This window comes from Pollachius pollachius, assembly GCF_949987615.1.
Source record: "Pollachius pollachius genome assembly, chromosome: 5".
In the NCBI taxonomy this organism is placed as follows: Eukaryota; Metazoa; Chordata; class Actinopteri; order Gadiformes; family Gadidae; genus Pollachius; species Pollachius pollachius.
Genome location: NC_136938.1, coordinates 3,670,886 through 3,698,430, shown reverse-complemented (window position 1 = coordinate 3,698,430; position 27,545 = coordinate 3,670,886). Strand labels below are relative to the sequence as shown.

At 49.9% G+C, this 27,545-nt stretch overlaps 3 protein-coding genes across 3 annotated transcripts in view; 1 reads left to right on the top strand and 2 right to left on the bottom strand.

The window, feature by feature from the left end:
- The window catches only part of lrrc49 (leucine rich repeat containing 49), a gene marked incomplete at both ends in the record, with an annotated part of 29,894 nt that extends 17,248 nt beyond the window's left edge, over nt 1–12,646 (bottom strand). Inside the window, 9 exons of the mRNA XM_079736304.1 lie at nt 1,185–1,246; nt 5,809–5,952; nt 9,445–9,511; nt 10,149–10,352; nt 11,022–11,124; nt 11,590–11,781; nt 12,031–12,106; nt 12,412–12,495; nt 12,587–12,646. Of these exons, the coding sequence (XP_079592430.1) occupies nt 1,185–1,246; nt 5,809–5,952; nt 9,445–9,511; nt 10,149–10,352; nt 11,022–11,124; nt 11,590–11,781; nt 12,031–12,106; nt 12,412–12,495; nt 12,587–12,646 (992 nt within the window). The remainder of the gene's footprint in view (nt 1–1,184; nt 1,247–5,808; nt 5,953–9,444; nt 9,512–10,148; nt 10,353–11,021; nt 11,125–11,589; nt 11,782–12,030; nt 12,107–12,411; nt 12,496–12,586) is intronic.
- A 2,366-nt stretch (nt 12,647–15,012) lies between these two features.
- larp6a (La ribonucleoprotein 6, translational regulator a) lies at nt 15,013–20,732 on the top strand (the record flags this gene model as incomplete). The annotated part of the gene is made up of 3 exons (XM_079737199.1): nt 15,013–15,749; nt 17,104–17,302; nt 18,773–20,732. The coding sequence occupies 3 exons, from the start codon at nt 15,013–15,015 to the stop codon at nt 19,880–19,882; spliced, it is 2,046 nt and encodes a 681-aa protein (XP_079593325.1). The 3' UTR covers nt 19,883–20,732.
- Nucleotides 20,733–22,661: 1,929 nt separating this feature from the next.
- Nucleotides 22,662–27,281, bottom strand: tm2d3 (TM2 domain containing 3). The gene is made up of 6 exons (XM_079736063.1): nt 27,115–27,281; nt 26,452–26,556; nt 25,949–26,109; nt 25,453–25,627; nt 25,025–25,100; nt 22,662–24,117 (listed from the first exon to the last, which is right to left on the bottom strand). The coding sequence occupies exons 1-6, from the start codon at nt 27,218–27,220 to the stop codon at nt 23,952–23,954; spliced, it is 789 nt and encodes a 262-aa protein (XP_079592189.1). The 5' UTR covers nt 27,221–27,281; the 3' UTR covers nt 22,662–23,951.
- Between the last annotated feature and the right edge of the window lie 264 nt (nt 27,282–27,545).

Sequence of the window (27,545 nt, the reverse complement as noted above, 5' to 3'; positions counted from 1 at the left end):
TGTGGCAGGTGATGTCACTCAACACATGACGTGTCATATATTGATTGACATCCAATAAAACTACTTCCTCGGTTTGGCAGCTCCTGGCTGTAGTTTGATCTGAGTGAGAATGAAATCAATACGAAAAATGAAAACGAGCGTGTAATTATTCTATTCTTATTCTATTCACCGCTGGCACTAATGCATGCGTGGATGTGCCCAATGCATGGTTCAAATCCATATGACAGTCTTACAAACTGAATACATCTCATTAAACCTTCTTCAGATTGTGAGGCTGAAGGTGAAAATCCTTTATTTATCATTACTTTCATGTTCTCTCTAAATATTTTTTTGCCCACAAATGGAATGCCGTGTTGTCAGGAATACATCTGATCTTGGGACTGAGTGCCTGGAGGCTGCCTACTGCTAGCATAACACACAACAACCAGGCCCACGCAACACCAGCAGTGGAAGTTAGCTCAGATGTCACTTATTCAGAGCACAAGGTGACTTTGCTCCAGTCAGTGGGCGGTGACACTGTGTCACCCTGTGAATCCCAACCAGAGGCCACTCCTCGGGCAAACACGGTGCTTACTGGGCTGCTGGGGCCACTGTAGCTAGCCTACCTGCCCTTAGCACCGCTAGCTACATATCTGACAGCCCGCCGGGGTGAAGTTAGCCCAGAGAGCCCAGGCCACATCACAAACTGAGGGGGGGGGTCTGCATTAAGGGGTACACAGGGCGTGGTTCTGCCTCTGCTGCCAAGCATCACAATACAGCCCCCTGTTTGACCGCCCACCACTGGTATTAATGGCCAACCATCACAGAACAGCCCCCTGTTTTACCATGCAGCACTGGTATCATCGGCTGGACCTTCGCTATCTCCCCTGTCCCCTCCCCACCTCATCATGCACATCGGACTGCACACATGTAGCCAAGGTAACAGCGGGGGATCTCTCTGTGTGGGCGTCATCAGGCTCTGGCCTGGAGCCCAGGGAGAGGGAGCCGGGAGCTCTCCATCCCTACCCTACCCTGGCCTACCCTGGCCTACCCTACCCTCCCCTACCCTACCCTACCCTAGCCTAACCTGGCCTACCCTACCCTCCCCTACCCTACCCTAGCCTAACCTGGCCTAGCCTGGGCCTACCCTGGCCTAGCCTGGGGCTAGCCTGGGCTAGCAGGTAGCTTCGCGGCGGGACCCTTACCTGCTGATGTTGTTCCAGCTGAGGAAGAGGCGCTGCAGGCAGGGAAGGGTTTCCAGCTCCGTCTAGAAGCCCAGGGAGGCAGAGGGAGGGAGGGAGGAGAGAGGGGGAGAGGGGGTGAGACAGGGAGGCTGCAGAGCGATGGAGGCGGGCTGTGGTCGGGAGAAGGTGTCGGCGGATGCGAGTGGGTATCAGAGAGCTGCCCATAATAACGCGCCGCTCTCTCTTTCTCTCCCTCTCGCGCTCCTTCTCTCTCTCTCTCTCTCGCTCTCTCTCTCTCTCTCTCTCTCTCTCTCTCTCTCTCTCTCTCTCTCTCTGTCACCTTGCAGCGCGTCACTCCGGCATGCGTGCCTGTCCGCCCTGCGCACACACAGACACACACGCACAGCCTTGTAGTCACACAGACCGGGAGGGGTAAAGCACGCGCGAGAGAGAGAGAGAGAGAGAGAGAGAGAGAGAGAGAGAGAGAGAGAGAGAGAGAGAGAGAGAGAAGAGAGAGAGAGAGAGAGAGGTGAGAGAGAGGGGGGAGGGGAGGGAGAGAGAGCTGTGTGCTGCGCTAATGCAGAGAACTGCTGCTGCAGGAGACTCACTGTAGACACACAGGAGCTAGCTACCTAGCTCGCTACCTAGTTAGCTAGCCACGAAAAAGAACAAAAGGCGGTAGCGATGGGGACTGGGGGATGTGTGTTGTTCAGGCGAGGAATGGGGACTCTGGTTCAGCTTCCGTCCGGATGAGCCGATCAATAGCTTCATGGGAGGCAGCTGGCCCACAGGCTGAGAGCTGAGAGCATAGACCACCAGCGACACCAGCTGACGGGATGACAGCCCCGACAGCAGGGGCAGGGCACTGGGGGGGGTCTCAGTGTGTGTGTGTGTGTATGTGTGTGTGTGTGTGTGTGTGTGTGTGTGTGTGTGTGTGTGTGTGTGTGTGTGTGTGTGTGTGTGTGTGTGTGTGTGTGTGTGTGTAGCAGGGAGTAGAGTGTCGTGAGGAACTGGGTGAAGTGTCAGGGCATGTTGCCATCACACCCCCCTAGCAGAGGATGCCTTCCACAGAAACGTCACCACAGCGACCTGGACATTCATAGGGATGAAACTCACACTACCCTCGTCATAGCATCAGAGCCTATTTTCATCCCAAAAGATCTAAAACAGCTATGACAAAATTAGTATAAAATACACATTATAGTATAGTATAGTATAGTACAGAAGGGCGGAAACACAAATCACTGGATTTCCTTCCTTTATATTGACATTGAAGTTATCATCAGTAGTTACTATGGATTTATAACTATAGATCTTTGTATAATGGTGTATCTAGGTATATGCCATTTTGAACCACAACAGTGAACATCGACTCATCCAAACATCCCTCAACCAATCAGGAGTAAAATATTCTCCTTCCTAATCACAATACACATGTCAGCCTCTTTTCCGCTAGTCAGAACTGTGAAAAACATATTTGCGTTCCTCCTAAACAGTTATGATCAGACTCAGATCTGTTATGATCACAGCCAGCTCTGCATCATGTCAGATCTGCATTTTTATAACTTCGGATGACAAGCCAACCCGGAGATCAGAGTCGGCGGCGTGTCGGGAACCGGCGAATGCAGAAGACACGAAAACAAGTTAGAGACATGCAGCCTGATTGGCAGGCAGGCAAGAAGACAAAAAGGCAAAGAGGCAGGCAGGCAGGCAGGCCAGTACAGTACCGTCGGTACATCTGCACCTTAAGGCGAAACACATGGAATGCAGTCCAACTCAAATGTTATACTCCAGTCTCCTCCCAGCGCATCATAAGTGTTTCTGAGTTAGACTCACTGTTTCTCCTGCTCTGCATTCCCAGAGACTAGGGAGACCCTACTGCGAACGCCCACTGTGTTTGAACCAGGTTTTCTGATTGCATCATCAGATACTATGATGATGAAGACTCATGAAGACTCATATTATCGTGGTATTGTTCCAACAGCGGTTCTGAGCGGAGCCTATCCCGGCTCCCACTCACACAATCGCATTCGTTACACGTGGGCATACGAGTATCATTATGACTCAGACCAGGCCGGGCCGGGGTGGGCTTCCTGTGCCCACCCCTCTTTCTCTGGCACTCCCTCTGTGATGAGCTCGGATTGGACAGCAGGGGCAGTGCTCAGTGCTATAAAGACAGAGAGCCCGCCAAGTCACGGCAGACAGCAGGCGTCTCTGATCACGGCCCCGATGTCACAGGGTGATGAGTTCATAGGAATCGGAGCAGCACAGGACACAGTAGTCACCGGATCAATCCAAATCCTCCACACCAACAGAAGCGGTGGTTAACGTCATGCACCCGGACGGGCCGGTCGGAAGGCCGTGCCTGGCCGTGCCGTGAGGAGACAGCGTGCCCCAGCACCTAGCTGTGTGTGGGAGTCTGCTGTCTTTGCAAGCCTTCCGTCTGTTTGTCTGTCAGCGGCCGCAGCCGAGCTCACCGCTGTCTGAGTCTATAAATAGCCCCTTTGTCTCAGACAAAGTGATGTCATCGCACGGGTGATCTGCTGCACATCAGAAAACACACAGTGCTGTTGTGGGCCTTCAAACAACAACTACACAACGACGACAACAACATGAGAGTCCATGCGGAATCCTCAATGTGTATGTGAGTGTGTGTGTGTGTATACCTAAATATGTGGGTCGTTTGTGTGCGCGCCCTTGTGCGTGTCTATGCGTGTTTATGTGTGCACGTGCGTGCGTGTTTGTGAACTTTGGGACACCGACAGCTTGCATGTCATCGTTCTTCACACGAAGGCCTGGCTCTGGCAGGGCCGTTCATCTGAGCAGACCGCAGCACCTCTCCTCCGCCAGAGATATAAACACATGAGCTCAGAGGAGAGCTGGGGCTCCTCAGAGACAGGCGGGGAGAGGAGGGTTAGGCTGGCGTACAATCTGCTGTGGTGCACGACTTCGTCACCGGGGCCACACACACTGGACGGAGACTCAATGGTAGAACTTAGATTTGTAAATAACTGAGAGACAGCCACCGCACAAACTGCTAAAGCTGGGTTCCTTCTCCCCCTCCGCAGCACATACTAAAACCATACATCCCATAATTACACGTACACATACAAGCGTGTGCCCAGTAGGACGGTGGAGGGGGATTGCAGTGGGAGATGAACCCAGGTGACGTTTTTCAGTCCGACTGTGGAAGCAGAGCAGAGTTCAGGGATACGCAGATGAGCAGGCAGTAGCCTGTTTAGACTTGCCCTGTCTCTGATTCGACTGTATAGACACGGTTCATTGATGTCGTTTCTGCAGAATATTCAGTTTCAGCAAGAGGGTAATTGAGGGTATTTGGATACCTCTCCCTGGGTAACAGGAACCAAAACACTTCCACCACCATTTACATATTGGCCTGCACCACTAGGTGTGTGTGAGTGTGAGTGTGAGTGTGTGTGTGTGTGTGTTTGTGTGTGTGTGTGTCTGTCTGTGTGTGAGTGTGTTTGTGTGTGTATCTGTCTGTCTGTGTGTGTGTATCTCTGTGTAAAGGGCTCTTTATGGTTCCACGTTCACGCAACGCAAGGGGGTAACGGACCCCTTGCGTCCTTGTGAACCGTCCTTGCGTCCACCGCAAGGGCCTGACGTGCACCTCCCAAAAATCGTAACATTCCGTCGATGCGACGCAGCAGCAAGGGCTGTGATTGGTCCGCTTACTAAAACCCGACGCAGGACCATTAACGTTCACGACTGCGTCGAAGTGTCTGCGACGTCATTGCGTTGCGGGAACGTGGGACCATAAAAAGGCCTTAAGTGTTTGTGTGTGTGTGTGTGTGTCTTTGCGTGTGTGTGTGTGTGTGTGTGTGTGTGTGTTACAGTAAAAGGATTACAGTGTTATTCTTGGCATCATCAGGTGATGCGGCTCCCCCCCCCCCCCCCCCCCCCTCCCGAGCCGAGTGGCACCCAGCTGGGCCGTTACAGAAGACAGGGCCGCTCAGGTGTTTACGACCCGGGACCAGATTTAGAGCGTTGCGGCCCTGAGCTCCAGGCCTGTCCCTCTGTACAGAGCATTAGCACGGGACCCACAAGTCAGACATAGCCCAGCCGCCTCCACACACACTGACACGGCCCTCAGGAGCCCACCCTGAGAACACATCGAGGTCGAGGCTCTCCGGTGTTCATCGGGTAGCGACTTCAGCATGTAGACACTGAACTCATTACATTAACATTTACATCAGCATTTAGCAGACATATCCAAAGCGACTTACAATAAGTACATCTGTCAGAAGAAAGAGAAACAACAATATACCGCTGTCAGTACAGTAAGGATGTTCATAGAACCAAGTACCAAGCACTAACAATCACTAGGTTACCCATTCCCTGTATACAAAATAATAGCTAGGATAAGATGATACACAATTCTAAGTACTGTTGGTATTGTAAGGACGTACAACATACAATAACTCCTCCCCTCAGCCCGCCAGGAGACATACAGTACACAGCGCTGTCCTTCCATACATTACTGAAAAGGTTCACTGCATGACAAGGTGCCAGAGTATTAGACAGGGAAAGCTCAGCTCATGTATCATGGAGGTGAAATGCTGCTGTATCCTCTTCCAAGATGAAGGGAATGAGTAAATAATTCAGGAGACGGCGGGCCCCTCACCACAGAGGAAATGCAGTTGCGTTGGAGGTTGAGTTCAGTGAGGGAGTCCAGACCTTGCAGGTTCTCCACGCGGCAGATGTCATTTCCTGCCAGGTTGAGAAGGCGCAGCCGGCCCAGGTGGGACACGTTGGTTATCCTGGTGATCTGGACGGGAACACAGGGGACACGGAACAACTAATCAGCATCAGGCAGCCGGCATTGGAGAACACGTTGAATAAGGCACCCAAGAGGTTTGGGTTACAGAGAGTGAAAGACGCATTAGTAATTCAAATAAAATTTCCACAAATGTTATTAGTATAGCACCTAATCCCAGTTACAGTCTCAAAGGGCTTAAAAGGCCATATGTTTATGACACCCCCCTGACCCAAGCGCCCCAAAGGGCAAGAAAAATTAGCAAGGAAGGAATCTTGAAAAGGAATGCAGTGGGTGCCATAGCCATAAAGGCAAAACATTTTAAATCTGTGCTGAGGTGCTGGCCGGTAAACCATGAGGAGAGTAAACATGTTTGTGGTCGTACACAGTGCAACGTATGCTACTGCCATAAGGAAGAGCTGTTATTGCCAGCCTTACATATCCAGAAGTCATTATGTAACAATTGTATATCCATCTCCTCCATCTCCCCGAGTTTGAGATTATTATAAACCATGGCTACGTCTCAGTCGATGCTTATGTCTAGAGACTACGCAGCAATGGACAGATTTATCTCCACGACAAAAATGAAAGCCCTGATGTGTTATCTGCGCTGCAAACAGCCATTTAAATAGATGCCCCGTTGTCGTGTTGATAAACACAGTGGATGAAACATGGCATCGCAATGCCCATCGCATAGCCTCAGCAAGACTCAGGGGGTGTTGGTGTCGCTGTGCCAGGGAGCATCCATCCTCTACCCACCTGCTCTGCTCAATGACGCAGCAGCAGAAGCCAGAAGATACAGCAGGCTGGCCAACTACCAAGAAGCGCCCTTCATCTAAGCTGCTGGAGCTGACCACCCACGGCGACACAAGACCCCAGCACATAACGGATTTACAGTTGTTAGGATTCAGTGTCCCCAGCTCGATGAATATGAAACAGGCTACGACTGACAAAGAGCTTGCTGGCTCTGCCAACCACTGCTTGCGTAAAACAAAGTGTGGATATCAAAGCTTGCGTCCCGGCCAGCCGGCCGAAACCGTATCTGCGTCATTCTGCTGCCCGTCTCTCGCCGAAATAGATTGGAGAATCTAATTAGAAAATGTTTCAGGATCCTGTGTCGCCAAAGCCTGTCGAGGTGCCCTGCGTTGGTGTGGGTCAGGTATCCAAAATATGTTTATTTGGACTGCAATTTAATTAATCCAAGGCTTTGTGAATTGCAGTGCATTGTGGGAAGGCTATGAAAACGATGCCGTCTGTATGGGCTTGGCTAATGAGTTCCACTGAGTACATTGGTTTGATTTAGGGGGAATGTGTGCGCCACACAATATAAACGCTTTTCGCCAGGACGGTCCTGTTGCTCTCCCTCATCCCCCTGACTGCAGCAGACGCCTGAGACTGCTTTTAGAAAACATATATGTGCGCTGAAGGCATCGATTCTTCGTTGGTTGCCATGCTGAGGCAGTACACAACGATAGCTCCACAACACGCGAGAAATTTGCAAAAGGTCAAAGAGAGTTTATCTGTCTTGTACAGGAAACTGTGACAACTCATTACTAAAAAGATTGGATATAGGTCGATAGCCTTTTTTCCCCTGAGATGTATTTTGATGGGTTATGTAATAAGAATATAATTATTATTATTTCTGGATGTAAAGTGTTCAAGATGTTAAAAATGCTCGGCAAAACAGCACTGTCACCACCACACTCACATTTCAAAAGAGGTGATCTCATATGACGCTTAATATGATTAAATATAAGGATGATGAATGGGACACGCACACACTGACACACACACACACACACTGACACACACACACACACACACACACACACACACAGGTGGAGGGCAGTGAGTGCTCCAGTTAACAATGGATGGCAGGCGGGCTGCTTGTGGTGACGCACGCGGGCCACAGGCCAGTCGCAGTGGGGTGGTGGGGGTGGGCATGAGCGGTGGGGTGGTGGGGGTGGGCAGGAGCGGTGGGGTGGTGGGGGTGGGCAGGAGCGGTTCCAGTACAGAGAGGAGCATCCAACATCAGACGAGCAGCGAGCCTGACCAGGTTCCTTGGGAACCGCTCCTGAGAGAGCGACGTGGGCGGAGGGGCGTGCAGGCCGCTGGCACCACTAAGCGAAGGTCCGTTTGATTCTAGTTCCCGTTTCCGGGAGCGGAAAAGACCAAGGCAACAACAAAGAGATCTTTCATTTTCTTGGTGCTTTTAAAGCCACTGGCCATCTTGTGCCTTCGATCTTCTATGGAGGCTTCAGGGGGAACATCTTACACTAGGGGGGTGGCCTTCATTGAGATTCATAATACTCACACGGCACAGTGTTTAAGTTATTAGTGCTGTAATTCATTAATGCTGTAATCCAAGTCTCACTTGTTCAGAGTCCACCTAGAGACTCTGCATGGCCTCCCCACTTAACCCCCCCCCCAAACCGCTTACGCATTTATTGTATGTTGTACGTCCTTCCTCTTAAAAATAGTACTTGTAGTAGTGCTAGCATTGTGTAGCATCTTATCCTAGCTATCTCTGTTGTATACGGGGAATGGGTTAACCTAGAGATTGTTAGTGCTTGGCACTTGGTTCTATGAACATCCTTACTGTACTCACAGCGATATATTGTTGTTTCTCTTTCCTCTGACAAATGTACTTATTTTAAGTCGCTTTGGATAAAAGCATCGGCTAAATGCCCTCAATTTAAATGTAAATGTAATGCAGCGTAGACACTGGAATCCACAGTGAGACCCAGCTCAGTGATAAGATCCTCAGCACCCTCAACGACACAACGGATCCCCTGTCACAGGTCCCTCACAGGTGGTGCAGGTGACGGTGTAACGGGTGTCATGACAGCGAGAGGAGCTGGAGAGGTGAAGAGGAGGCAGCTTTAATCCGGCGAGGCGAACCACAAGCTGCTGAGAGCATTGGTGTGAAAGGCAAGAGGGAGCAGACTCCATCGCTGCACCTCCCAGCAGGACATCACAGCCTCCCGCCTCATGCAGTATGCCCGACCGATGTAGCGGCACTGAAGACACACATGCTCTAGGCAGCAGGGGCACAGAACAAGGCTCAATCAGATCTGACTGATACATTTACATTCAGCAGACGCTTTTACCAAAAGCGACCTTTAACCGTTCATACACACATTCAGATTCAAAAATGCAAGGCGACAGCCAGCTCGTCAGGAGCAGTCAGGGTGAGGTGCCTTTCTCAGGAACACCTCGACTCCCAGCTAGGAGGATCAAACTAGAAACCTTCCAGTTACAAGTAAACCTGCACTACCTCCTGAGCAAAGGCAACCCATACACACATTTATACATTCATACACAAATTCACACACTGATGGCGGTGTCAACCGCGCAAGGCGACAGACGGCTTATTAGGAGCAGTTAGGGTTACGTGTCTTGCTCAGGGACACCTCGACACTCACACACACAGCTAGAAGGAGCCGGGGATCAAACAAGCAACCTTCTGGTTACAAGTCAACCCCATGTCCGAGTTGGGAATACCTGATTTGCATGCAGATCCAGAACTTCCAGTTTGGACAGGTTTTCCAGACAACTCAGTTTATGGATTCTGAAATGAAAGTGTGTATTGTATGAATGTCCTTGACATAAATTAAAAAAAGTGATTATTTTTTTAAAATCACACTAGACGTTGCACCTTCTGCGTTTTTAACGTGATGTGATCAGTGCACATTTGAAATCCATCATGGAGAACTGTATATCCTGATCTGATGCTCACTATAAACATGAATTCCCTGTTGTTCATTGAGCCCTGAAGCTAATGCCATTCCACCTTACACTATAATGTAACTATTGCCATTCCACCTTACACTATAATGTCTAAGGTTACTGGGGGAACTTCCAGCGGGCAGGAAGGCCGGTGGGAGGAATCAGAGGGTATTAGGAGAGAGGTCAGCTCAGCCCTTCCTTACAGTAGCTTCTTGTTCACCAATACCCATACTGCCTTTCACTACATTCCGAAGGATGTAAGGTTACCATGGCGCTTGGAAAGGCCAACAGCAACCTAACTCTGTGGTATTGTTTAACTTAAGAGGCAGCGGGAAGCTGAATGTCAAACGCCACATTACAGAGCAAAGAGCAAAGTAAGAGCATGCTTTTATCAACGGTTATTGACGCAACAATAATCATGAATGTTCAAATCAACGATCCCGTTGCTGATTGGTCAGCCCTGTCCCAGGTGAACTCACCTGTTCTGGCCCAGCATCAGCACCCTGAGGGAGAGCAGGCCCTCCAGGCCGGCCATGTCACAGAGCTGGTTGTGGTAGAGGTCCAGGAACACCAGCCGCTGCAGCTGGGAGAGGTGCTGCACCCTGAGGATCCGGTTGTGCTGCAGGTTGAGCAGACGCAGCCCATCCATACAGCCCAGCTGGGGACACACGTCCAGACAGCGCCTGGGCCGCCACACACAATACATGGTCAATACACAGGACATTTACAGTCGTGTTTTACATTCACAATACATGGTCAATACACAGGACATTTACAGTCGTGTTTTACATTCACAATACATGGTCAATACACAGGACATTTACAGTCGTGTTTTACATTCACAATACATGGTCAATACACAGGACATTTACAGTCGTGTTTTACATTCACAATACATGGTCAATACACAGGACATTTACAGTCGTGTTTTACATTCACAATACATGGTCAATACACAGGACATTTACAGTCGTGTTTTACATTCACAATACATGGTCAATACACAGGACATTTACAGGCATGTTTTATATTTACCATATTTTGCATCTGATCTCAAACATATACAATGTATGATCAATACTGAGCGAAAAACATTTACATTCATATTTTACATTTACTCCTAATAAAAACGATATTTTGCATCTGATTTAAATAGCCATTCAAACTCTAATGGTTGAGTATATTCTACATACAATATTTAAAGGCCCTTTGCTTCCCCCTTGTGGCACTAAGCGGAACTAGATAGCTGTGAGCGTACAATGATTAACGCCACACTGACCAGCGTCATTAAGGAAAGGCCACAGCAGAAAACGTCCTCAGGATTATGACAAGAAAGGAGACGACAACGTTACCTGTCCAGGTCAATCCGCTCAGAGCTGGACCCCACAACCTCCCGGGACAACAAGGTACTGGGGAGCCCGTGTAACGAACCCTTGTCCATCTCCTCCCAATCCCCTGGGAAACAGCGGGTAAAAATGAAGTGTGAAGTACAACACAAAAGGTACACACAACATCTGCTCTTTCAGATGCAGGTGTCGAGCCTATCTGAGAGAGCTACACATATAAAGTACAACAGAAGTCTACACAAAAACTCTGCTCCTTCAGATGCAGGCAGGTGCGTGCGTAACCTAACTGAGAGAGCAGATTGCACACATAGGTACACAAATAGGTACACAAATATATAGGCCTTTCTAAAGAACAACAAATAGGTACACAAAACATCCACACAACAAATATATAGGCCTTCCTAAAGAACAACAAATATGTATACAAAACATCCACACAACTCTTCTCTTCAGATGCAGGCAGGTACGTGAGCAGCCCTGAGAGAGTATAGGCTACACGTATAAAGTACAATAGAAGGTTACAAAGAAAACATCCACACAACTCTGCTCCTACAGATCAAGGTACGCTGCCTACCTGATTGACTAGGAGGGGGGAAGGTGCTGCCATCCTTCCTGTATCCTGCACTCTGGGCCGGCCTTCTCGGCCTGTCACCGGGGTTGGGCTGGAGGTCTGAGGCGCCTCCGTGGACGGAGTCCAAACACCTCCCAGCCAGGAGGAGCACCGAGGTGGCCTCCTGCCTCCTCCGGCCCCCGGCGGACCGCTGGTCTGGGAAAGAAGAGAGAAGGCCACGTGAAGACCAGGTCAGACATGAGGAAGACTCTGGAAGATCTCAACGGGACGTTTAACACATTGGAGCATCAATGGTTTCACACGTACAAATACGTGTGAATTATTTAGTTTGTTTTGGTTTATTTCAAGTCTAATGTACATTTGGATGTACTATTTAGCTGCTGATGTCTGATAGTAAACAATGTTTGTGGTTTCTGCAATAACAATAAAAATACATTATCTGACCTGTTTTTGAGTAGTTCTTTGTCAGTGAGGGGTGAATTGTTCTCTCTCCTGTAGGATCACAGAACCGGGGGTCTATCTGTTAAAATAGAAACAGTTGCATGTAACATGAGCAATATATATATATCAGTATATTTATACGCCGTTCTCAGGACAGTAACACATAATACAAGCAATATATATTCAGCACAGTGTAACATACATACATACATTCTCAGGACTGTGTAATAGTGCAACACGATCAGTGTATAACACATTATAACACCGTATAGGCCTAACACGGTATAACACATTTAGACAAGCAAAACACAATCAGGCCAGTGCAACACATATACGACGAGCCGTATATAATTAGGACTCCGAGACTAAACCCGGGTCTCATACCTCCTCATTAAGATTCGCTGTCCTGTGCAGCTTCTCCGGGACCAGAGACTTCACCGCTGCCAGGTGCAGTTTATACCTGTTGACCTGTACAGAGGAAGCAGTGTGTTCAGGGACAGCTGACGGTGGGACACGTGCAGATGTGCACCGTGCATAAAACAAACACCGCCCCTCCTACCATCGGTGTGAGGGACATGCCTTCGTGGTGGACCCCCGGGGTTTGCCTATGAGCTCGCATCCTCCTGTCTTCAAACAGGTGATCCTTTGCCTCGTGAGCTCGACGGACAATAACATCAAACGCGGCTCCGCTTCTCTGGCCTACTTCAGCCGCGCCTTCAAAGTAAAAGTTTGATCTGAAGTGATCAGAGTTTAACTTATCTTATCAGATCACGGTTTGAGCCGTCTTCAACCAATGTCCCGATAAAACAGAAGTAGATAGACGGTTATTTACGGTAACTAAACGCTTACCCCCGTGTCTCGGATGTTACAAAGCTGAACAGGGCAGAGTGGTGATCGGTTGCCGTGGCAACGTCATGTCGCTCACGGTGGCGTGTTCACTGTTTTCATTCTGCTCACCATAATCACTGCATCAATTCTGTTCACTAACATCACTATAATCACCGTGTTCTTTCTGTTCACTGTGGTCAATCGGTTCAAGGTGTTCACGGTGTTCACTGTGATCACTGTTCATCCCGTTAAGTGTTTCTGAATGCAAAAACCTTAAAAAAATGTAAATGCCTTATAAAATGTCGAGCCTTTATGATAGTGTTAAGAACGATATGCCTAAATATAGATACATAGATATGTGTGGATATAGATATAGACATATAGATATAGGCTTATTAGTCGAACTAATCTGTGATGTTGACCTATCGACTGCTCACTACTGCACACATGTAGTACTACTTCGACCCACTGCTCGAAGCATGCTACCATGTTGCAGAACATTACATCATCACGTCTTCTATTTCGAATCCCACTGCTGTTCAAAATAGAACAGACAATATAAAGATAGAATAAATATAACCGGAGATTCTGATTCCAGGCAATACAGAGAGGTAAGCATGTATCTAAAAACAGACACATACAGCACAATCAAACACAAACACGCACACACACACACACACACACACACACACACACACACACACACACACACACACACACACACACACACACACACACACACACACACACACACACAAAATATAGGACAAATGTAACTCAAAACCCAACAACCACATTGTGAGGAGCATTCCCATTGTTTGGGCTGTGTATTTGGGTGCAGGTTTCGCCCCGGCCTGAAGGGACCAGTAACAGTCGTAGGTCCGGCTGGGCACCACTGAACCACCCTGACTCAGCAGGTGAATGCGGTCTATTTTAAGATCCACTCTCTACCGTACACTAAGATTCGGAATCTGAGATGTCTGAAAACATGGAAGCCATGTAGCCACCGGCCAACCCATTCATCTAGAAATACTAGCTAAGCAGCACTGTGTGGTAGCAGCATTCATCAGTGTGTGCTTCCTCCATCATGCTGCCTGTCACAATCTGTTCATGATGGCTGACATCCATTCTGGGGGATGTTGTTTGACAGAGCCACATGTTCACATAGCACTATGTTCACCCTTTGTCAGTTCAGAAGCCAGTGTACGTTAAAGCAAGCATTTCTCATAGATTCTTGGAATCCATGAGAGCTTTCAAAAAGAGCTTTTACCCCTGTTAGATGTTTCGTTTCTTGCGCCATTGGCTTGGCCTGCTTATGAGTGGTTTCTATGAGTGTCTTTATCGGTTTGTCAAAATCATTCACCCCTTATTTGTGCTAGCAGAGTACCTTTAGACTCTTCATAGCCTACACATCTGAGCTGATGTCCACGGCCATGGCAAAAAACAGACTTTCAATGACAGATGGCAGCTTATTGGGCAGCAAGGCTGGTCAGAAAACGCATGGAGTCATCATCCGAATGATGTACAAACGTGTTGCTATTTGGTGTTTATTACACGGGAAAGGATTACAATGTGGGTGTGTCCTCTCCCTCTGCTCTCCCCCCTTCTCCTAGCCTCTCGGGCGGACCTCACCGTGGTGCTGCCCGCCATGTGGTGCAGCTATGACTCACACGCTCCAGCAGCTGCGTTGCGTCGCCAGACAGCGCGACGTAAAGCTTTCTAATGTACGGTTGGTGCTTATTATGGGGTTCACGGGCTGGTAGGCAATAATCAGGTTCACCATGGCCTAATTTGTAAGTACTCGTGGGCTAGACGAGATTATGCCTACTAAATATATATATAATAACAAAGAACAATAAAAAAAAAACTGAAAAATCGAAAAATGTCAAGCCTATGGGTTAAACCTGTAGGCCCACTGTAGTGAGCCGTTCTTCATGCACGAGGAGCGAAATGTGACCAGAACACCTGCAGCACGAGCACCACGAGGAGTCAATTAACCAATTAGCGCCGTAAACAAACCTAAACCACCCATTTTCAATCTCAAACAAGCACGTGCTTAATACACATATACGCCCCTAATTACATGAGAGACGGTCGGTTGCCATTTGTTAATAACAAAAAAGGACCACGGCCAGCCAGTGTCCGCCGAGAGAAAGAATGCAGGCTCTAGTGAACGCGTTCCTCCGCTGCCTCTCGCTGCTCCTGCCCCCCCCCTGGTTGGGTGTCAGCCTCTGCTTCTGGGCTGCGAATGGACGCGAGGAGACGCAGTGGCCCAATCCCAGAGCTCGTCTCAAAAGCAGAAAGCCTCTTACATATGAGGAAGTAAAGCGAGGAGCCTCCATCCCCCCGATCACAACACTTCCTCCAGCCCGCGTCTCGCCAGCTGCGTCCAGCCCCTCCGCGCCTCACGGGTCTCCGCGGGGTCACATCGGGGGTCTCTGGCAAGCTGTGGAGCGCGTCCTCGGAGCTCCATTCGCCTTTCACCGTCGCTGGGGTCGAACGCGTCGAGATTTCTGCGCCCCGTTTCCCGTCGCAGCCTTCGAGCCGAGCGAGAGCAAGAGCTTCCAGGGCAGCGCTGTCATCACCGAGACGCCGACCGGGACCGCTGACGGCTCCTTCACGTTTTCCGGTACTATGAGCGTCGCCACGGAGTTCCCTCACCACCACCCGACCCCCACAGACCGTGTGTCCGACTCGGTGGTGGTGGACCGCGGGGGGATCGATGAGGTCATCACCGTGGACAAGCAGCACCTGCAGGAGATGGGCACGGTGACCATAACGGTGGCGATCCAAGCCGCGGACGACGAGGAGCCAGAGGAGGTTTCGTCAAACCACCTCGAGTTCCTCGGTGGAAGCTGTAGCGAAGACGATCTCGGAAGACACGACAAATCAAGGTTGGCGGGGAACTTGGTCTTGCAGTAATGTGTGTGAAATACGTTCTCATGGTTCCGGGGTTATTTATGGGCTCACGTCGTTACACACTGCGCGCGCGCGTGTGTGTGTGTGTGTGTCTGTGTCTGTGTCCACCTGTAGTCTGAATGAGTGACGTGGTGCCCAGACACCTCAGGAGATAAACTATGACACTTACTCTAATCTTATTCCCCTGCGTCATCTTGAGCTATTTTTTACCGGCTGTCCGACTACCGTCCCCCGGTCCTCAACGCACGGTGCTCAGACCGAGGAGCGTCATCCGGTCCCCCGGTCCTGCAGAGCACGGTGCTCGGTCTGGTGGACCGAGGACCTTCCCCCGGTTCTCAGCGCACGGTGCTCGGTCTAGTGGACCGAGGGGGTCAAAGTTCGGCGTGTTTCTGTGCAAATGTTTGCTTTCGCCGACAATATTGTAAACAGTCGTTTGACGAAGCGTTTTTAAAACCACTCGGTCGTTTTTAAAACCACTCGTTGAACGCATCGTATCGGGGGTAGAATGTGCTTAACCGGGCAGTTTCGCTTCAAGCGTTTCCCAAATTACACCGAGTCCAACCTGTTAGCGCTTCGGATGAACCGCCTTCACACCAGGCAGGCGGGCTGATGTTTTGAGTTGTGTGGGTGACGAACAGCCGCGCATTCTTGTAGAGCACGCTGTGGGTTTGCCGCTCTGCGGTCAGGGGGAGGGAGAGAATGTTGTCGTTTTTTTGTGTGTGTGTGTGTGTTGGGGGTATGGGATGAGTCATCTTCCAACTATCGCTCATCAGAACTCAATTCTGTATTCTGCTCCGGACTCCTGGTGCCAAAGCTCTCTGAAGGCGTCCAGCCGGCCTGTATGAATGCCAAACCGGCATGAACTACTGTAGGCATGTACCGTCACATGAACTACTGTAGACATGTACTGTCACATGAACTACTGTAGGCATGTACTGTCACATGAACTACTGTAGGCATGTACTGTCACATGAACTACTGTAGGCATGTAAACGTCACATGAACTACTGTAGGCATGTACCGTCACATGTTCCACTGTAGGCATGTAACCCGTCGTCACTGTCTATGGCCTCGTGACGCAGCCCTCATGTTACCAGGACAACTCCTGGTCGTCTGTCGTTCTCGCGTTGCTGCTCATTCATTCCGTTTGCGGCCGGGTGAGGCTGCCAGCGCCATGAGATCCAGTCTCCTTTTGCACTCATGAATCCGGCATGTTTGAGCGCTCGCTGGCACGGAGGAGTCTTGGCTGGCGGGCGGCTGTGGCTCCATGGTGAGCCGTTAATACAATGTAATGCAACCATAATCCCTTCCTCACGCACGCACACCCAGCGGGGCGGGCACGAGCGGCGGGGAGCTGGAGGAGGACAGCTGGCAGCCCCCGGACCAGGAGCTGATCCAGAAGCTGGTGGACCAGATAGAGCACTACCTGTCGGACGACAACCTGGAGCACGACGCCTTCTTGCTCAAACACATCCGGCGCAACAAGATGGGCTTCGTCAGCGTCAAGCTGCTCACCTCCTTCAAGAAGGTGAGTGATCGCTACATGACACCACGCCGTCAGGGGGAGGGCTGGTGGGGAGGAGAAACAGTCGCGGAGGAAGTCGCATGTGCACACACACTGGCGCTTCCTGTTATTGCATTGCAGTATTGTTTGTTTGCTTCCTCTGAGCGTTAATCGATAGGGAAGGCAGACTGAAGTCTGTGGCGCCGGCTGAAGGCTGGCATGATGTCCGTTAGAACATGGACGTGCGTCTGCATTGAGGTTGTCCCTCGATGTGAATTAAATTCTTCTTTCATACAATTGTCGTTCTGACTGCGCATTAAGAAGGCAATGTTGCCACTTGTTGGCAATTGTTGCCTCAAACCTTTGGCGATGAATGGGACTTGAGTCATCTGGCTGGTTATCAGGGAGATGGATGGAAGCCTTAGCGGAGGCTGAGAGAAGCAGTGAGGCTTCCTATATTGCTTGTTGATTTACATTTTAGAACTAAAACTCGTAAAAGTGAACACTAGAACTGAAGTACTCCTTTAGAAGAAGGTCCTCTAGTGCGTTACTGTTTGTTTAGGTGGGTGACTCTGAGATAGACCAATTTGTTTTCAAGGGGTTCAATCGAAACACAAAGGAATGCTGAAGTACATTAGCACTAGAAAGCTTTGTTCCACTGAAACACACACATGCATACAAAAGAACGCCCTCCCACTCTGGCATTACCTCATCCTACATACCCCGCACGGCCACTAAATCATACCGACAAAATCAGGACATTAGGAGTCCTGGGGGAGCGCGATGCATTCATGTGCTCAATAGGTAAGAATTATCCGGTAACTTGAGAGGACTCGCGGGGACAAAGGTTCTAGCAAGACTCTCAATGAGTGCAGGGCTCTTCAATTATCCCAAAAAGCACTTTGAATGTGAATATGAATATGTATTGTGTACACCTATCATTGTGTATATTTGCATAGGTAAATTGCTCACCAGCTTCCACAAAAAACTCCCTAGTTCAGAGTTCACCTAGACTCTGCATAGCCTCCCCCCTTTACCCCGCCCTCCAAGCACCCCCTCTTATTATTGTATGTTGTAAGTGCTGGCACTTAATGTAAGCTCGTAGTGTATGTTGTACATCCTTGCACTTAAACAATTAGTGCTTAGTGTCGTGTAGCGTCTTATCCTAGCTATCTTTGTTGTATACGGGCGGGAAATGGTTCAACCTAACAATTGTTAGTGCTTGGCAGTTGGTTCTATGAACATCATTTACACAGATACACAGATATATTGTTGTTTCTTTCTTCTGACAAATGTCACTTTGGATAAAAGCGTCTGCTATATGAAAATGGACCAGCCTATCTGCTTCAGGCAGAGTGTGTGTGTGTGTGTGTGTGTGTGTGTGTGTGTGTGTGTGTGTGTGTGTGTGTGTGTGTGTGTGTGTGTGTGTGTGTGTGTGTGTGTGTGTGTGTGTGTGTGTGTGTGTGTGTGTGTGTGTGTCTGTCCGTGTCCCAGGTGAAGCACCTGACCCGTGACTGGCGGACCACGGCCTACGCGCTGAGGCACTCGACCGCGCTGGAGCTCAACGACGAGGGCCGCAAGGTGCGGCGCCATTCGGTGGTGCCGGTGTTCGCCAGCGAGTCGCTGCCCAGCCGCATGCTGCTGCTCAGCGACCTGCAGAGGTGGCCCGAGCTGGCCGCCCTGAAGGGGGCCGCGGACGGCAGCGGCGCGGGGGCGGTGCCCGTGCAGCAGGAGCAGCTGATGAAGCTGCTGCTGAAGGCCTTCGGGGCGTACGGCGCCATCGCCTCGGTCCGCGTGCTGAAGCCCGGGAAGGACCTGCCGGCGGACCTGAAGCGGCTGAGCGGGCGCTACGCCCAGCTGGGCAGCGAGGAGTGCGCCATCGTGGAGTTCGAGGAGGTTGAGGCGGCGGTGGCGGCCAACGAGGCGGCCGGCGGCGGCGAGGAAGGCGGCGCCGGCCCCCTGGGGATGAAGGTGATGCTGATCGGGACCAAGCCGCCCAAGAAGAAGGTGCCCAAGGACCGGCCCCGCGAGGAGGGTGGCGGCGGCGGGCTGCGCAAGAGCCGCTCGCTGAACAGCCGGGTGCGGGAGCTGCAGTACCACGGCGAGGACTCGGCCGCCAGCTCCTCGGAGACGGAGAGCAACCCCACCTCGCCGCGGCTGGCCCGCAAGTCCCGCTCCTGCAACAAGCTCAGCCCCACCACCGCCGCCACCATCAGCTTCCAGAACAACCACCTCAGCCCGGCCGTGTCCCCCAGGAACAGCCCCTGGTCCAGCCCCCGCGCCAGCCCCGGCCCCCAGCGCAAGGCCGGCCAGTCCCCGCTGGTCAGCGAGGGCCGGCTCAGCCCCGAGGCCGGGCGCCGCTGGGCCGACTACTCGTCCGACAGCAGCCTGACGCCGTCGGGAAGCCCCTGGGTGCAGCGCCGCCGGCAGGTGGCGTCCCAGGAGAGCAGCCCAGTGGGCAGCCCCATGCTGGGCCGCAAGATGCAGAACGCGGACGGCCTGCCCCCGGGGGTGACCCGGCTGCCCCGCGGCCCCGACGGGACCCGGGGCTTCCACCTCGACGGTCAGGGCGAGCGGGGCAGGAGCGTCACCACGCAGACCTAGCGCCGCCGCTGCCGTCGTGTCCCTTGTTGCTAGGATACTAACGTGCATCGGACTGCATGTCCCGGTCTTCGGCCGCGTCGCTAAACGCCCTCGCGTTTTGAGCGACTTTGTAGATGGATGTGTATATATATTTTCTCTTTTGTGAAACCTTTTTAGTTTTTGCCTCAGTTCTATTTTTATACCACTTTAGTTTACATGGTGACTGCCTGTTGATTAACGGCTTTGAGTTGATTGTAAATTTTGTCGAAGGGAAAGAATCCCTTCATTTGTGAAGTTTTTACTTTTCTCAAACACTGTCTTGGCTCTGGTCACCGCCATTAAGGTTTGATCTCATTTGAAATGGGCTGGGAGCATGATCTCTACATTTATTTAAAGTGTCCTGTGTGTTTGTGTGTGTAAGTGTTAGAAAATGATTAATCTGACTGGCGAATGGTATTTAAATGGTGTGCTGAATGGACCTGATGTCGCCACGTTTTTCTTTTGGTCTTTTTCGTGTCATTTGTATGCGTCTGAAAAAAGAGGCCAAGCCTCCCCTGCTATCCAGGGTCCAATAATTTAATTTAATTTTGTCCATCGGCAGCGGTTATCTTTTATTTTCTTGTTCTGTTTGCCAGTCGCAGGCAGGGAACTTTAAGCTTCTCAAAATGAGGGAAATGGGTGGGGAAACCGGTCTGGCCCTGATAAATATGATTGATTTGCAGGTCTTAACGGTTTCTATCAGTAGGACTGTTAGTGGCGTTTGTGGGATGCTCTGGTCTGAGGTAGTGCATTCTGTTATGTTCTTTGCGTTGACACCGCAACTGGGATTGTACAGTGCATTTCATATTGTACAATAAATCACTAAAAATGCCGGCTTGACTGCATTTGATTTGAAACTGCTCCTGGGGTAGAGCGGTTCAGGTTTAATCTAAAGCGGCGTCGTAAAGGTGTTTGTTTAACAGGGGAACACTAGCTGTACTGTGGACATCTCTGTAGCGGGGCTGAACAAGCCTCCACACATGCGGAGCCGTGCTAGCTGGGCTGCCATAACGTCTTGACTCCACAGATGGAAGGCTGTGTTTCACCACGGGCCGCTTCATCTGCTGCGTGTCTTCTGGTAAAAGGTCCTAAAGCCTGGAGAACGTTTCCAGTCTTGAACTGATTTCAGGGGTCGTGCGTGCAGGCTTTTAATGTGATGAACCCTCCACTTTGAACAGGACAGACCCTTTGGTGTACGATGGTCCAAGTGGGCCATCGTAGCAGCACGTAGTGAGACCAGAACAAAGAAGGCTTTTGTTCATTTCCCTAATTACAACCCAATTACTAATTGCCCATCTGCTCACCTAGGGGTCCTATCTGTCTTTTAAAATACAACGTGAACGCAAAGGACTAGTATCCTGCCCAGCGTTACAAACCCCAAATTACAGCTATCTCCATTATTCACTAGTCAGCCATCTTTCCAAGCGCAGACTTTGTGAAGGTATCATTAAGCAGAGAGGCAGATAACAGACAAGGATGATTATAATATCAAGGCCTTGATTTTGGTATCGTTCGTCAAAGTTTGACGTAGCCTATTAGGACTCCGGTCATGACGCTGGAGACGCCTTGAGGATCATGAGCGAGTCATGATCTTGGGTTGTGGATGGGGTAGTGGGAGTAGTCAGAAAAACAACACAGCTCTTTGGCTGGCCTCCCAACCCCTACCCCCCCACATAAACCCTATTAGAAAGTTTGCCAAATTCTTGCATCAGTCAGTGGGGGGATTTGCGTTGGGTGTGTCGCCTCTAAGGCACCAGGGAATTGCAGAAAAGTCGCCCCCCCCACTCTTCAGCCAATAGGATTTGTCGACACACATCTAACAACCCAAAAGGAAATTGCAACATTGACTATTATGTTCTCTCCCGCTCTGAATTGCGTAACAGGGCAGAAGCCATGTGCAGCAGAACGCATGTTCACTGCTAAATGGGGCCGTCTTAGAGGCCGGAGATGCATTGTGTCGTTCAGATTTCACAGATCACTCACAGGCCACACGAGGCCCGACTAAAACAGAGTTCTACTCTATCAGAGAGCCCTGCTCAAACAGAATATTACTAATCAGAGAGCCCAGCTCAAACAATATTATATCAGAGCCAAGCTCAAACAATACACCTCTATCAGAGTCCAGCTCAAACATACTACTCTATCAGAGCCCAGCACAAAGAGAAAACTACCCTATCAGAGCCCTGCTCAGACAGAATACTACTCTATCAGAGCCCTGCTCAGACAGAATACTACTCTATCAGAGCCCAGCTCAGACAGAATACTATATCAGATTAGTATTCATGCAGATCTTGTCCTAAGCAGGACCTGAAATACTGGCCTTAATTTTGGTAAACGCTTTGGCCCTGAGCCTTCGAATTCCTGACCCATAGCACATCAAAAACAAACACACTCTCAGCTGCCTGAGCCGTTGTTGTGAGTCTTATAGACGTGGACACACACTGGTGAGACCATAGTCTCCCATACAGGCCACTCTATAGGTCCCGGCGAATCACAGTCTGCGTATGCGTGGCCTTGCGCTGGCTTTGTGTGGACAGGGGGCCAAAGGGCCCGTGCTTCTCAGGCCTGTTGACTCAGTCTCTGCACATGCGCTCCATAATTGGTGGTCTAGCAACAGTGCTTGCCTATGTGAAATACAACAGGGCTCTATTAGAACTAGAGTCCTGAGAAGAGGGAGCCAAGCTAAAGGGTGAGCAGTTACCACCTACTTAGGTGTATCACCAAGGGCTCATGCTGATCTAGTTAAACTTGGACACACAACTTCTCTTAGTGGTTGGACTAACGCACTGTTTTATTTTAGATATTTTACAGTCATCTACAGTGTTCCAATGAAATACAACGGTAAGGACTTATATACAAACACAGCAGGCCAATAAAAGCATTTTATCGCAACAGCCGAATGCCAGCAATGGCACTGTTAACAATACAATAGAATAAAGGAAATTAACTGATAAACAAACAATATTATAAAGAATCATGGGAAACTAAGTGTGGTCATTTATTTTGTCCTAAATGTGAGGAAAGCATACAATATTCAGACATGGAGCAAAAAATGTGGCGATTATTGTTGTAAAATGTATGTTGCAGCCACTGTGATAATATATTACGGTGTATCCCTATATAATTAATCTAATCTCGGGGTTGCCTCCAAGTTGCAGTGTCAGCGTAGCAGTGACCGGTGAGGGTAGAATGAGTGCTACAACCGTCGTTCATTGTGATGTTATCAAGTAAACCCAGCTGCTGATGGCCGGGTTTTGGCTGATGGCTTTCTCCTGAATATTGCAATATACAATTTGAACGCCATCTATTCCACCAAACGGAAAGTGTCCCTCCCCTATACTCAGGGGGACGTAACATAACCATTAGTGGGGCTGCAGGTATGTGCGGGCGGCCCCCTGCTGTCTCCCATTCTGTCCCTTCCTCGTGCCTTTGTCACACGGTCAGGCCTTTCTGTTGTCTCCGGCGTTTCCATAGACTTGCAGGAACCATGGTAACCACTCAAAACCTCCTGATGCGTCATGCATGTGTGTAAGGAGTCGCACCGCAGGGGGGAGAGTGGTGGGGAGGGGGACGGGGTCCCAGGGGACAGGAAGTTGAACCGTCCACAGGAAACCACTCCGCTCCAACACCTTCTCGTCAGCCTCTCTAAACTCATCTAGGCGCCGCCGTGTTCACACAAAGAAATAAATAAGCTGAAGCGACTGCAACATGGCGCCTCCTCCTCCGAGCCGCTTGTAAACATAATTATCAGGTCCACACCTCCGAGCACATTTCCTCCACACAGGCTTGACAGGAGACGGAGTGGCGGATGATTAGGATTGATCTGACAGGCGTGTGGGTAGTGCCTCCTGCTAGAGAGGCAGGAGAACACGCTCTGCCTGCTGGCAGATGGGTCTGCTGCCTGGGGATGGAGGGGGTTTGGCTGGGCTCGATGTGCTGATTGAACCGGGGTGGGATCTTGGCTTATGGGGAGTGGAGGAGGAGGTGGTGGATGAGGAGGAGGAGGAGGAGGAGCACCACTCGGCCCCGTCTTTACAAGGGGGCGGGGGTCCTAGATGTAGAGGGAGCCGTCGGCGGGCCCCACGTAGCCCACCCCTATCAGCAGCACGTCGATCAGGGTCCAGATGCCAAGACCCCCGAAGCTGAACAGCTTCCCCAGCCCCTCCCTCCACTGGCCTAGGTAGAAGCGGTCCGCCCCGAACCCGCCCAGAGTGATGCTGCGGACACAAAGGGAAGGAGAGGAGTGGAGACAAACCATATCCTGTTAATGGACTGCATTTATACAGCACTGTTCTAACCAGTGGCCACTCAAAGCGCTTTACAACACTGCCTCACATTCACCCATTCATGCACACATTCACACACCCGACGGCGGAGTCAACCATGCAGGGTGGCAGCCAGCTCGTCAGGAGCAGTCAGGGGGAGGTGTCTTGCTCAGGGACAACTCAACACTCAGCTAGGAGGGGCCGGGGATCGAACTAGCAACTTTCCGGTTACCAGCCATCCCGCTCTGCCTCTTGAATCACATTCCGCCCATTCTCACTAGGTGATTACTGTCTTGTGTAACGAGGATACACAAGTGTCCTCATGTTAATGTAGTCCTCGTAATGATCTGGGGTGACCTCTGTCGCTGCTCTACTTTTGTTGATTACAATAATCTAATTGGGCTATTATCAATCAGAATCATATTGTCTAGCTCCATAATTGAGCAATCTGTGTATATTACAATTCAAAATGGCCCTCTGTTAAACTTTAAATTAGCGTGCTCATTAAATTGCTGCACTATTCGAGATTCCGATTTTTCTATGTTAAAGACCTCTTCTTTTGTTTATGACAGAAACAAGTTTAATACAAATGAAAGTGCCTTTCATTTGTATTTAGTTGATAGGATTATTAAAAAGATTATTAAAAAGAAGGCATTCAGTCAAGCAGTCATGAGGTGTATGTGGTTATTCTGGGTAGACATTTGTTTCATAGAATTTACTATATGGTGATGTATATTGTTACTGAGATATGAAATGACCCATATCGTGACAAAAGATTTTATCCGTATCGCACAGCCCTACTTTAAATTCATCATTAGCCCATTGTTACTGAGGAAGAAGAGTGAGGAAGAGGACTCACCTGAGAGCCAAAGCCGTGGACCATTTGTAACCTCCGGTCCAGTTACAGAACAACCGTTTATTGAAGACTCTTCTGCCTGCGGAGTGGAAGGTAATTAATGACAGCAACAGCACCGCCTCACAGAAAGGATCCTTTAAGGTGGGAAGAGAAATCTAATCATTAAGGCAGGCTTTGGGGTTACTTTTAACCAAGTAAATAAAAGCACAAGATATACCAACAGTTGGGCACCTAAACATTGCACATGGTCAGGTACCTAAACAGTGCACGGGGTCGGGCACCTAAACAGTGCACGTGATCACGTACCTAAACAGTGCACGTGGTCATGTACCTAAACAGTGAACCTGGACACGTACCTACACAGCGCACGTGGTCACGTACCTCAACAGCGCATGTGGTCACGTATCTCAACAGTGCTCGTGGTGACGTACCTAAACAGTGCACGTGGTCGTGCACCTCACAGGTGGCGTTGTAGCGGCGCCGCGGGCAGGCCACAGTCATGCAGTCGGTGGAGTTGGAGCAGGTGTACTGGGAGGGCTCCAGCTGCCAGCAGAACTGACAGGGCACCCACAGAGAGAAGTTGGCCTGCTGCTGCCCTGACTCACCCTGGAAAACAACAACATCAACAGGTTACCACTGTTGGAATGCTTAGAAAAGTTCGATTCTAGTTTACGTTTTTATTTATGATACCTAGCATTCACCTTCCTGGCTGTACATATGGTTACCTTACTGCTGTTTTGCTATTATATTGTATATTTGCATTTTTGTACTCAACCATTCACATACATTTGCTCAATTCTTACTTTGTGCTGTAACTGCTGCACAATCATTCCCCTTGGGATGAACCATTAATACCTCATCTAATCCGATCTCATAGAGAGTATGGTCCCATTGTGCCCAGGTGGGCTCTATCCCTTGGAGACTCACCAGGCAGTGCACGCCCCTCTTGGGCTTGCAGGTGAAGGCGGTGGGCTGGCCGTAGGTGCAGTTGTGGTGGTAGTGGCAGCAGACACAGCTGGACGGGAGCCGGCTGCACTGGCCTGCGCTGGGGCACTCAGCCGTGGAGCCCTCCTCGTTCCTGGGCAGAGCTGCAGGGATAGGGCGACACCAGCTTCACCATCTCCCTGTTTCAGTGCTCCGGAGCAGCCCTGATGGGGCCTGACCCATCGCAATGTCTCAACGCAATGACCGCCTCCATGTTGGAAGCATAGGAGCATTGGTGTATTTATTATTATGTTAGTGTTCATGTTTCTTTGGTTATTGTAATTGATCGTGAAATATTGGTTTATTAAGCGGGGACGTAGATAGAAGTATATTAGTATAGTATAGTGTTGGAGTATAGTATAGTATAGCAGTGTAGTAGTATACTATAGTGTAGTATTGGTATAGTATAGTGTAGTTATATAGTATATTAGTGTAGTATAGTGTACCGGATACGGCAGCAGGGATGACTGGGTTGCTGATGACAGGTCCGTGCTGGGCTCCATGGGGGGAGGGTGGGGGTTCATGGCCGACATGAGGAGAGCTCAGATACCCTGGAAGAGAGACCAGTAGGAGAGAACATGAGGAGCTCAGATACCCTGGAAGAGTGACCAGCAGGGAGAATATGAGCTCAGATACCCTGTAAGAGAGACCAGCCGTAAAGAACATGAGGAGAGCTCAGATACCCTGGAAGAGAGACCAGCAGGGAGAACATGAGGTGAGCTCAAATACCCTGGAAGAGAGACCAGCAAGGAGAACATGAGGTGAGCTCAGATACCCTGGAAGAGAGACCAGCAGGAGAGAACCCTCCACCTTCACTACCATCACAACCACCACCAACTTCACCACCATCACCCCCCACCACCATCGCCACCACACCAGTCTTACATCCCAGTAAACAAATGGGGTCGGGGTTAAAAGCTCGTGTAGCCCGCTGCAGATGGTCGGGATTTAACTCATTAACAGACATAAACACAACAATGTTATCTCATATTGACATGTTTTCTAGTGTTAGCTGAAGAGCAGAAAACCCCACAACGTAGAGCAGCTAGCGTTAGCATCGGGGGCTACATCCCGTTTCACTGGGTCTGATATGTCCGGATGAAACCCACCGCTGACGCATTGCAGGAAGACGTCCGTCAACAGGAGCAGAATGATGCCGTGGGACCTCAGGCATCGCCCTCGGTCCGGTCTCCAGAAATGACAGGTGGCGCACATTGTTGTTGTTAGCTTAGCATCGCAGGCAGCTAGCTTGATGTCAGAGCGTCCTCCTAGTTAACCACGCCCAGCACGACGTCGTCATCCTGGTTAACCACGCCCAGTGCGAATTCGTCATCCGGGTTAACCACGCCTCGTGGCATACATTATTTTGTCAATAAAATAAAATATGAATGATACGTTATTTTGAGTGATGATCACATTTTTTAATTAAATTGAATGTGGCTTTGCAATTATGTTCAGTGTATTTGACACAGCAGGGAAATATACCTATTGGTCTCATTGGTATGATTCTCAAAAATATGGCCATGTGTACTGTAATGCG